Source organism: Nansenia antarctica, assembly GCF_963989245.1.
Source record: "Nansenia antarctica genome assembly, chromosome: 18".
In the NCBI taxonomy this organism is placed as follows: Eukaryota; Metazoa; Chordata; class Actinopteri; order Argentiniformes; family Microstomatidae; genus Nansenia; species Nansenia antarctica.
In genome coordinates this window covers 4601384-4613883 of record NC_137691.1, presented here as the reverse complement: position 1 = coordinate 4613883, position 12500 = coordinate 4601384, and the positions used below count along the sequence as shown (strand labels likewise).

Genomic DNA, 12500 nt, shown 5'->3' with positions numbered 1-12500 from the left:
GGCCGTGGAGGGTCTGGGTCTGAGCTATTGAGCCCAGAGGGGTCCCAAAGGGGATCGAGAACCCTCTCTCACTGCTTATCAGTGCATTACACCACTTAGGGCTACACACACCCCGCTGTAATACTATTATACCCACACACACACACACACACACACACACACACAGGCCATGAGAGGCAAGGGAGGCAAGGGAGAGAGACAGTGTGTGTGTGTGTGTGTGTGTGCAAAGCGCACAAAAAAATAAGTGTCATTGTACTGTACTCTCTCTTTTACACACACACACACACACACACACACACACACACACACACACACACAGACATGCGCACACGCTTGCAAGAGTACAGACACACACACACACACACACACAGCCCAGTTGAGCAGCTTAAAACACACAAAGGGTTCTGGTTCAGCGCTCTAAATTCCAACCGGGCTCACAGTCACCACGGCTTTGATCCTCTCAATGCCTTCCATTGTGCCCCTACTGTCACTGAGGTTGGGACTGGGAGGAGAACAGACTTTATATAAACACACACACACGCACACACACACACACACACATCATCATCAGACACACACACACACGCATACACACACATCATCATCACACACACACATCATCACACACACACACACACACACACACACACACACACACACACACACACACACTGATGCAAACATGCTGATGGCGCATATTTCCTCTTTTTGTTGCCATGGGAGTCGTCTATTTGGGATAGCGGGATAACAATGGGGTGATTGTTATAACGTAAAGGATATGCATGAGAAACATTAAGACCCATAGGGCCGTCTGCATGTGTACTACACGTATAGACCACTGTCAGTCAACCCATAAAAAAAGCCACGGCTTTTGAAGCCACGCTACTCAGCCATGTTGATAAACCGGTTAGGCTACAATAACAGCCAGTCATGACAGAGAACATGATTCAGTTGTACAGTAGCTAGGCTGAGTAGCCCTGCCTTTCCTTAACCACTGAGAGAGAGACTATCCCCCCCCACCCCCAGCTGAATGACGGTCGCCCTGGGGGTGTAGAGTTACCATGGAGTCACTGTGCTGAGGCCTTCACTGAATGTTGCTCCTGGCTGACTCAGTTAATCTACTGTACCAGAAGCTGTTAGACTACAAACATGGCTGCTCCAGAAGCTGTTAGACTACAAACATGGCTGCTCCAGTCAGGCCCTGTGGTCAATACTCAATGTGGTCATTGTGGTGACCTCTTCAACCCCCCACTTAGACAAATGTAGGCTATTTGATGTACGACGCTTTGGATAAAGGGCGGTGTCTGCTAGTGCTAAATGCCCCCCCCCAAAAAACATGTTAATGTAAACGGTCGGTACAATAGCGGTCGGTACACTCTGCGGTGGGCCGATCGATGGCTGTTAAGTGCCGCGGCTTAAAATGGAGTCTGAGTGAGTCTGAGTGACCGGACCAGCTGGGTGGCGCAGGGCTGAGGGAGTTAACACCTACGTCTGGGACGCCGCCAGAACAACACAGCACCCACACCACAGATGCTGCCTAGCACGCTCACCATCACACACACACACTCACCATCACACACACACACAATCACCATCACACACCACACCATCACACACACACACATTCACCATCACACACACTCACCATCACACACACTCACCATCACACACACACACACACCATCAGACACACACTCACACACACACACACACACACACCATCATACTCACACACACCATCACACACACACACACACACACCATCACACACACACTCACACACACCATCACACACACACACACCACACCATCACACACACACACACACACACACACACACACACCATCACACACACACACACCACACCACACCATCACACCATCACACACACACCCACACCACACCATCACACACACTCACCATCACACACCACCACACACACACCACACCATCACACACACACAGACACACACTCACCATCACACACACACACACCACACCATCACACACACCACACCATCACACACACACACCATCACACACACACACACACACCATCACACACACACACACACACACACACACACACACACACCACACCATCACACACACCACACCATCACACATACACACACACACCCCATCCCACACACACACACAGACACACACACACACACACACCACCACCACACGGCAGGCAGCAGCACGATGGACCGGATGACGCTATGAGACTGAGCTACTCTACATCAGCGTCTGCAACAGTGTGGAAGAGGTAGGCCCACAGCCAGCTGTATGCTAGCCAGCTCCATGGGGTAACTAGCTGTATGCTAGCCAGCTCCATGGGGTAACTAGCTGTATGCTAGCCAGCTCCATGGGGTAACTAGCTACATGAGGCTGTAACGGTGGGATTTGTACAGTATGTTTTTTTGGCTTGGATATCTCTTTCAGCTACTGTATTCTTTTTCTACATCTAGGCTACATTTTTGGCATTTTCCAGACACCTGCCTGCCTTTATCCAAAGAGACTTACAACAAATACATTTGACTTAAGTAAGTGAATCATCTAGGCTATCCATCAGTCATCGTCGCAAGGAAATAGTAATCTATGCTCGGGCCAGGGGCCATTGGCATTCATAATTCTAGAAGAATTACTTTTTTTTTCTTCTTCTTTTTTTAACAGTAGAGAAACTGTACAGGCGGGGAGGGGAGGGGGGGGGGGGGGGTAGAGGGGATGTAGAGGTCTCAGGAGGGACAGTCAGTTACAGTTGTTTTCTCACAGTGTAATGGATCATTATGTCCCAGGAATGTCCGCAATGATGGACCAATGGACATACAACAAGCTGCCATTAAAATGACAGGAGGAGTCGGCTGTTAAACTCTTCAGTCAGTTTAGTAGAGCTTATCAGACAGATTATCAGAATTACATAGACCTAGCTCTGTCAATAACATAGGCCTAGCTCTCTTAATAACATAGGCCTAGCTTTAATAACACAGGCCTAGCTCTGTCAATAACATAGGCCTAGCTTTAATAACATAATAATAAATAATAATAACTTAAATTGATATAGCCTTTCACAGATCCACGGTCGCTTTACAGGGGAATGGGACAAACAGAACAGAGCCAGAGAGACAAACACACAAAACAAGAAACAGTGAAACAGCTACTAAAGGTTGAATGCAGTGGTGAACAGGTGGGTTTTAAGGGCAGTTTTGAATATGTCCAGGGTTGGAGAGTCCCGGATATCCTTGGGCAGAGAGTTCCAGGGGGTGGGGGGGGGGCTATCACACTGAAGGCTCTGTACCCAAAGGTACAGAGTTTGGCACTGGATTGGATGAGGAGGCCCGTGTTAGAGGACCTCAGAGTTCTGGATGGGGTGTAGTGGTGGAGGAGATCGGAGAGGTACTGGGGGGCCAGGCCGTGGAGGGATTTGTAGGTGAGCAGGAGGAGTTTGAATATGGATGGAATATGGATGGAATATGGATGGATTTTATATGATTGGAATGAGAGAGTGGAATCCAGAATGACACCCAGGTTGCGGACTTCAGGGGATGGGGAGATGGAGCAGCCATCCATAGGCCAACATAGGCCTAGCTCTCTTAATAACACAGGCCTAGCTCTCTCAATAACATAGGCCTAGCTTTCATAACACAGGCCTAGCTCTCTCAATAACACAGGCCTAGCTCTCTCAATAACATAGGCCTAGCTAAAAAAAAAATTATAGCACAACCTGTGGAGTTCCCCAGGGGTCCATTTTAGGACCGTTGCTCTTTAGCCTATACATGCTACCCCTCAGTTCTGTTATCAAGAAGCATAGCGTTAACTACCACAGCTATGCTGACGACACTCAGCTTTATATCTCAGTAACTCCCAACGACTACAAGATGATTGACCACCTGATAGATTGTATTGCCGATATTAATATTTGGATGACACAAAACTTTCTCCAACTCAATCAAGAAAAAACAGAGGTATTGATCATTGGCGAGAAAACTGGGAGAGAGAAATTATCTGCACACTTGAAAACACTAGCTCTTAACACTAAGTGTCAGGCCAGGAATCTTGGTGTCATAATTGACTCAGATCTAAATTTTGAAACTCATATTAATAATACTATTAAAACATCCTTTTACCATCTAAGAAACATTACTAAGGTACAATCATTTCTCTCCCAGGCAGACACTGAAAAATTAATGCATGCGTTTGTTACTAGTAGGCTAGATTACTGTAATGCTCTCCTGACAGGTCTCCCCAAAAAAATGATAAATAGACTACAAATGGTTCAAAATGCTGCTGCTCGTGTCCTTACTAGGACCAAACGAAGAGCGCACATCACACCTGTCTTGAGATCACTACACTGGCTCCCTGTCAGTCATAGAATAGACTTTAAGATCCTTTTACTAGTTTATAAATCACTTCACTGTGATGCACCCAATTACATGGTGGACATGCTCATAAGATACACACCAGCTAGACCCCTACGGTCTAGTGGCACGGAACTTTTAATAGTGCCAGAGGCTAGGACAAAGAGATTTGGAGGATCAGCTTTTAGCATATATGCTCCTAGATTGTGGAACACCCTACCTGAGGGCCTGAGGTTGTCTAAAACTCAGGACATTTTTAAGCGTGACCTCAAAACCTACTTATTCAATGTCGCCTTTTGATACTACGGGAGACATTGGACATTATAGAACTAGGATCACTAGGCCATTACACCATACTCGTGTTTTGAGATTTGTGTTGACAGGAAAATGGACCCGGGTGCTGATGAGGCACTCTCAGCTCCAAATAGCACCTAGAGCAGTACTGGAACCGGTACAAGGGTGTACCAGGACCACCATCAGGTTGTATTGCTGTCATCTTTATTGTCTTTATTGTGTTGTTGCATCATAACTATGCCTAAGATTCTCTTTTGGCAGGACCTGTGACCATCCGGATGCAGAACGATGCAAATATAACACTAAATTTATGGACAGAGTGTACGCCGATAATATGCAAGGAATTTTTCCTGGATACATGGTGTACAGGTTTTTGCCCTTGCTTGCTTGCTTTGTGCCGGTGGTCCTGGCCTCCCCTGGGGGACCGCTGGGTACTGGTAGGCAAACTGGCTAGTAGTCGCTCTATTGGTAGAGGGCTGCAAGGGAATTTTTTCCTGGCTACATAGTATACAGGTTTTTACTTTTGCCTGCTCGCGGCTCTGTCAGTATTGATTGATTGACTGATTGACTGAACATTTTCATTGTGTGAAGCGCATTGAGTTGCATCTTGTAAGAAATGCGCTATACAAATAAAATTTGATTTGATTTGATTTAGCTCTCTCAATAACACAGGCCTAGCTCTCTCAATAACACAGGCCTAGCTTTAATAACTCAGGCCTAGCTCTCTCAATAACACAGGCCTAGCTTTAATAACTCAGGCCTAGCTCTCTCAATAACACAGGCCTAGCTTTAATAACACAGGCCTAGCTTTAATAACACAGGCCTAGCTCTCTCAATAACATAGGCCTAGCTCTGTCAATAACACAGGCCTAGCTCTCTCAATAACACAGGCCTAGCTCTCTCAATAACATAGGCCTAGCTCTCTCAATAACACAGGCCTAGCTCTCTCAATAACATAGGCCTAGCTTTAATAACTCAGGCCTAGCTCTCTCAATAACACAGGCCTAGCTCTCTCAATCAGTGGATGCCACGTAGTTTCAGCTTCATTTCACTTTCGAAAACAGACCTGAGACAGAAAAGCTGATGGTGACTGATAGACTGATGTGATAATCATCCATCAATGGGTCAATACACTGTCATCAATCAATGATGCCAGTCCTGCCTCCTCTCTCTCTCTCTCTCTCTCTCTCTCTCTCTCTCTCTCTCTCTCTGCTCACGTGCCTGATCCAGAGCCGGGCATCAACTGTCCCTCACCCCTCCCCATCCCCATCCCTCACCCCTCCCCCCTCCCCATCCCTCACCCCTCCCCGTCCCTCATTACCACTCTGTTAATTGCTGTCTATAATTAACCCGAGACTCTGTCATCTCTAGCGGAGGTCAACTTGTGTAACAGTGAACTATCACTCCCCTCCCCTTAACCTACGAGCGCTGTGACATTCACACAGCTCAATCTAATTCATTTGGTGGAAATAAAGAGATTAAACACTTCTGAGAGACGTTCGTTACTCGTTTCTTTCTGTTCATTTACAACCACGGCCGGCAACTGTCTCCCAGGAGAAAATGTGTTTGAAGATGTATACTGGGAGAAAAAAAGGATTTCAGGATGAGATACTTTTTGTAGGCTTATGTAGGCTTATCTCAAGAAGTTTTTTCCGATAACAACCCTGTTGAAATGCTGATTACAGGTGGGCACTGGGGCAGTAGGTAGACTTAGCAGTAACACTGTCACTGACCGAACACTTTGTTAGGAACACTATTAATACTGGGTAGGGGCCTCCGTTTGCTCTCAAAAAACAGCCTCAATTCTTTTTTGAGGCATTGATTACACAAGATGTTGGATTCTGGTCCATGATGACATGATTGCATCACGCTGTTCCTGCAGATTCTTTCAGGCGCACTTTCAAGCTGTGAATAAAACAATATATGCGGCTGTACATTGTCGAGGGGGGGGAGGAGAATCTGAGAGAGTCGACCACCACAGGCACATTGTGACTCCAGTCTAACATCCTCTCTAACATAACATTACTCATCCACCCCCATGCAGATCCTTTACTGTGATTCACACAGGAGACTTGCGTCACAGCATATCGCCTATTCTATTCTTTTTTCTTTCTTTTTTTTTATCTTTGTTAAAATCAGATTATGATCACAAACGCATCGAGGCTGTTTTTCCCCCCACATAAACAATTTGTTACAGTAGAAAGCAGAGATAAGAGTCTATGAAACGCAGCATTAGGATTTTCCACGGCAGTCGCGTCATTTCAACACAACGATACAAAGTATCACTTGTGATATAATAAACACATAAAGACCTCTGTGATGATGGGGGAGAAACTTGACCTATTTTCCCTCCATGACAGCCTGTATACTATGTAGCCTATGTGCCCATAGAGCTCCTTGATGATATGTCATTTGACATGAAGGCAGCCTAGAGAGAGACAGGCGACCCCTACCATCACGACTGACTGTCTGTCTGAACATATTTGAGAATTGTATCAAGGAGGATGATAACTCTTGTTTACAGGGCTCTCAAGTCTCACGCATTGGGCGTGTGAACGGGTTGAACTGCGTGTGTCTCACGCCCAATGCGTGAGACTTGAGAGCCCTGTGTTTATATGTGTAACTGTTATAACAACAACAAGAACAACAACAACAAGAACAACAAATAAACAGGCCTCGTTTACAAACAAACAAAGTAAATAGTCAATATGTCTGCAGCAGACAGCATTCCGGAACAGTAAACACATTAACAACCAAGAAAGCCTAGGAACTCTCTAATGACTTTCCCTTACTCAGCAACACCCACAGTGTTTACCAAATATTGCAGATATCATTGCAAACATGTAAGAAGACAAAACGGGCCTTTTCTTTTATGACATCAATCACTCTCCTAATCAAACGACAATAATAATAATAATGATTTCAAAAAGAGGTCAGTGTGTTTTCATCCATCGTGAGCTTAGAATGATAAGGTTCTATCTCCGTTTAGAATGATAAGGTTCTATCTCCGTTTAGAATGATAAGGTTCTATCTCCGTTTAGAATGATAAGGTTCTATCTCCGTTTAGAATGATAAGGTTCTATCTCCGTTTAGAATTATACGGTTCTATCTCCGTTTAGGGCAGTTCAGAGATATTGAGCGTCAAAGTTTTTACATTCCATTATGTTTTAGTGAGATGGAACCTTTGTATTTTATGAATTACTAACTCAAAAATGTCAACATTTTAAAAATAACACCACACATGCATTAATAAACACCTAATGGATCAGATTATGTAAAAAGAAAACTCAATTTTGACAAAAATGGAGATAGAACCTTATAATTCTAACGTCTCGCCATGCCATCAACAGACAGAGCCCTGGGTGGACCGCAGTCTTCATCCCTGTGCACGGGACGGGGGTTTGTTGATGTTTATTATGGGATGTTATTATGGCCCAACACACACACACACTACACTGTTCTCTTTCGGGTCAGTTTCTCTCTCTCTCGGCTGTGTGATAACCTTACTTACCTTCGGACAGCTCCAAGTCCAACTCCGCCAGATGGTCCCTGACCTCTTTAGGCAGAGCCGTGTATGTGTCCACGCCTCGCTGCTCCGCCATCGTCTGGATGATGAATAATAAACACGGACTGTTTAGTTAAAGTAAAAGAAAAAGAGGTGACACCTCTCCCTAAGTCACAACGAGTTAAAAACTGAAATCAAGATGTTGTTCGTTCTCCATCCCTGCGTCTCCCCGCCGTCACCGCCATAACTGTGAGAGATGAACAACTCACCAAAGGAATCTGTCACATGACTTGTGCGTTTGATGGTAATTATTGTGGCTGGGTCATAAGAAATCATAAACAAGACAACTGCGCCCCCTGGCGCCGGTGTAGGAACTGTTTAAATGGAAGGTGATCGATATCAATCGGCGAGTATCGTTCAATGTCACTGACATCTATCTCTGATCTTTTGGAATTAGTCAGAAAAGGAAATAGCGAATCTTTTGACTTTAATCAAATAGTTAATACACTTTGGTAATAATAAGTGCAGAGAAAAGCAACTGCTCACCGGTTACAGAATGTCATTGGCATGTAAAGGCCTATAACCTCCCTGCTTTATCAATCCCTTCTTGTCCGTTGTAAATGGACTGCACTTATATAGCGCCTTTATCCAAAGCGCTTTACAAGGGCCTCTCATTCACCCATTCACACACCAATGGCGGCAAGCTACCATGCAAGGTGCCGGCCCGCTCACTGGGAGCAATTTGGGGTTCAGTGTCTTGCCCAAGGACACTTCAACTTGTGGCCAGCCGGGGCTCGAACCACCGATCTGCCAACCTTGTGATCATTAGACGCCACAGCCGCCCCACGTTGTACACCCACCCACCAAGCTCACACAGTACACAAACATTCAGAAGGATTACACACACGCACGCACGCACGCTTAATCTGAAAGGATGTTTGCCATTAACTTATTTATTTGCAGTTACAGGTTTTTAGTTGAGACATACACAAGTTGATTTCACCCGCCCTTCAGGTGCAATTATTTGGAAAGAAAACTCCCTGCTTTGATGCATTCTTGGAGACACATTTCTGAACTGTTTCATGGTAGAATGTGAATTCTGGGCTCTGTACTACAGAGACACCTCACCCTCAGGACATACGATAAGGAAGAAACATGACACAGTGAAGGAAGCATAACATATGCCTACTGCAAAAACAATAACATTTTAAAAACACTGATATGTTACAAAACTCAACTTAATAGGGAGAAATAAACAATATACTCCTCAAAGCGAAACATAACCATGGTATAAAACACAAAGAACACGTCACTTCATATCATGACTCAAGATATAATCAAGTGAAGTGTCTTACAAAGTGATAGACAGTTTTTCAATGGCTGAAAGCACCAAAGACTAGAACATCTATCATTCCCTATAGATGTTCTCTAATTGAGAATTTCATTAAGAACATGTCATATGTTTACATTTCCTCTGTCCAGCTATCATTTTCATTAGTTTTCACATAATTAGGACAAACTTCTACCAATGACGTTGCTACACATTTTAGATAAATGCAGGAACATTAATATTGATATTCAATATAAAAAATATATTGCACTACATCTTCTCAACTTAGTTTAGCCTAAAAAGGTAAATGATTTATAAATCTAACAAGTGTTGATTACTATATAAAGTATAATCTAAAAATCAACCGTTTTCAAGTTTGTTACATAAGGACAATTTCATGGTTTGCATCATCAATTTGACCACACCTTAAAGAGAGAAATAAAAACAGTATGATAAAAACCAGTGTTAATATAACCAGACACTATCAAACAGTGGTATTCCTCTGTGCCCTGTAATACATGCAGTCAATAAGGGTTTCATACAAATTGTCACAATGCAAATAGAGCACTTCCAAAGCAGGGGGGAGGGGGGGGAGACCAAAAACTGTTTCTTACTTTGGCTCACTCCATGACAAGGGGGGGGGGGAACAATATGTGCACACAATATAAACACACTTATCCAGCCCTAAAGATGACAACACATCTGTGATGATATTAACTAATAGCTGCATAAAGGAGGAGACATGTGTCAGGTAGAGATGTAGACAGAAGACATGGGGAAACAAGTTGGGAGATAGACAAAACAAACACAAAACAAAAAAACAACAACACTACATTGCGTGTTTTTAGTGTGTGCGTGGGGTATGTACATACACTTGTATATACGGAGTGACAGTGCTTCCCGAGCAAGGATCTGTCAAAGATGGGTGGGGCGGGGGGCAGGAAGTGGACGACGACTACTCCGTCTGTTCAGTGATTATCATTGGCCGTGAGGATAGGAGTTAGTGTGGGGAGTGGGCACACACTGCTCAGTCCGTGACTGGGGACAGGGGGGGGGGTCTACTACTACCCCCTTAATCCCCAACATCCTCTCCTGGGTGCCGCTGTGTCCAAGGTCATAGACCGTAGGGTGGCGATTAAGGGGGGGGGGGCAGGGGATGGAGAAGGGGGGTCTGGTGGGGGTGCACTATTGATAACAGGTGGGATTTCAGATCAGGTCCCTTTCGCTCTCTCTCTCTCTCTCTTTCCCACTCTCTCTCACACACACACACACACACACACATCAATGTAACCAGCCTAGCCTCCTCCGAAAAGCCGCGGAAAAAAACGAAGTTCTTAAAATGGCTCCCTGTGCTGCGCCTGCGCATCATCATCTGGGGGCGGGCTGGGGCTGTGTAGCCATGACAACCCCCCCCGGCTGACCTGCCTGACCCATCCCCGCGAGGACGGACATGGCCACCGCCTCGGCGGCGGCGCGCACGCTGAGCCCGTTGACGGTGGCCCCGGGGCTGGGGGCGGGGCCGGGGGGCGAGGGCCCGCCGCCGCGCTGCTGGATGACTGGCGCCGGGGAGCCCGTGGGCTCGGAGGAGGGGGGGACGGCGGCGTCCCTGGAGCGCTCCTCTCCTGCAGCTACAGACAGAGAGAGAAACATTCACCCTTAAGAGAGGTGAGCGAGCAAAAGATTAGATGGATGGGTTGGAGGCTGATCGTTGGGGGTAGATAGATGGGGTGGGGGGGGGGGGGGGGGAAGAGGATGAGAAACAGGGTTGGATTGGGGGGAAGGGTGACAGATAAGAGGAACAGGGAACATGAGTAAAAAAAACACAAAACAAAAAACAATAAGAGATTGATGAGGTGAATGTGAATGTGAATAATATGACTTTTTAGATTCGCTGGGCGGTATTGTGTGTCATGTAAACCGGCGGTTCTCAAACCTCTCCTCTGGGACCCCCAGCCGCTCCACATATAGATATATATCTGTTGGTGGTGTGATGCCTCCCACTCTGCCTGCCTATTGGTTGTTCCTGGTTCCTTTGGGAACCCTGGCAGAGTGGGTAGGTCGTCAGGCTAAATAGTGTCACCTGGGTTTGGGAGCTAAGGACGTAGATATTGTGGGTGTGTCCTCAGCTCACTCTATGTAGTTTTACACTACATACATACATACATACACCCCTTACAACATACAACATACATTCTACACCCATTCACTCATGGCATACACCACTGATTCTTATCCATATTCATATACATATGTCATTTAGTTTATTTTGCTTCTTTACTCTAAGAAAACTTAAGTTGTATAATTTAAATACATGTGTGGACTCCCTTTTTTGCCACTACCTTCGGGTTTGTGACAGTGGTGGAACAGATCAAATATGTGGAGCGGCTGGGTTTACTGGGTTTAAGTTTACTTTGAGCCATCATTTCCAGGAAGCTCTCACGTTAGCTACTTAGCTGTCTGAGCTACTAAATTGGGTGCGCGGAACCAACAACCAGTTGTTACCGGAAATCAGTTCCGTTGTTCAGAGGATAAAACACATACACAACAGTGATTCAACTTGATATTTGTTCACTTATTTTCTTGGTTTGAATGCTCAGATATTCTCAATGGTGGAATAATATTTCTTTTTAAAAATAATAATGAGAAAATAAATGACACTGAAGCTTTCTCAAGGTGGGCCCATGAGTAAAGTGGGCGGGGCCTGGGCCCATGAGTAAAGTGGGCGGGGCCTGGGCCCATGAGTAAAGTGGGCAGGGCCTGGGCCCATGAGTAAAGTGGGCGGGGCCTGGGCCCATGAGTAAAGTGGGCGGGGCCTGGGCCCATGAGTAAAGTGGGCGGGGCCTGGGCCCGTGAGTAAAGTGGGTGGGGCCTGGGCCTGTGAGTAAAGTGGGCGGGGCCTGGGCCCTGAGGAGAGGTTTGAGAAGCACTGATGTAGCGTGTGGAGTGTTGGTGTTTCCCAGTACCTAGGTAGGCAGCCTTCTTCTGCATGGCGGTGACGGGACAGTCTTT

The 12500-nt window shown here is 45.7% G+C and overlaps 2 protein-coding genes across 2 annotated transcripts in view; both read right to left on the bottom strand.

The window, feature by feature from the left end:
* The window catches only part of dip2bb (disco-interacting protein 2 homolog Bb), a gene marked incomplete at both ends in the record, with an annotated part of 59860 nt that extends 51602 nt beyond the window's left edge, over window positions 1–8258 (bottom strand). The window contains one exon of the mRNA XM_080548619.1: window positions 8168–8258. Within this exon, the coding sequence (XP_080404745.1) occupies window positions 8168–8258 (91 nt within the window). The remainder of the gene's footprint in view (window positions 1–8167) is intronic.
* Window positions 8259–9132: 874 nt separating this feature from the next.
* LOC308173594 (cyclic AMP-dependent transcription factor ATF-7-like) overlaps window positions 9133–12500 on the bottom strand; it is a 9303-nt gene continuing 5935 nt past the window's right edge. Inside the window, exons 10-11 of the mRNA XM_080548620.1 lie at window positions 12455–12500; window positions 9133–11119 (exon numbers count right to left, since the gene is read on the bottom strand). The exon at window positions 12455–12500 is cut by the window's right edge and continues 60 nt beyond it. Coding sequence (XP_080404746.1) covers window positions 10860–11119; window positions 12455–12500 — 306 coding nt within the window. The 3' untranslated portion in view covers window positions 9133–10859. The remainder of the gene's footprint in view (window positions 11120–12454) is intronic.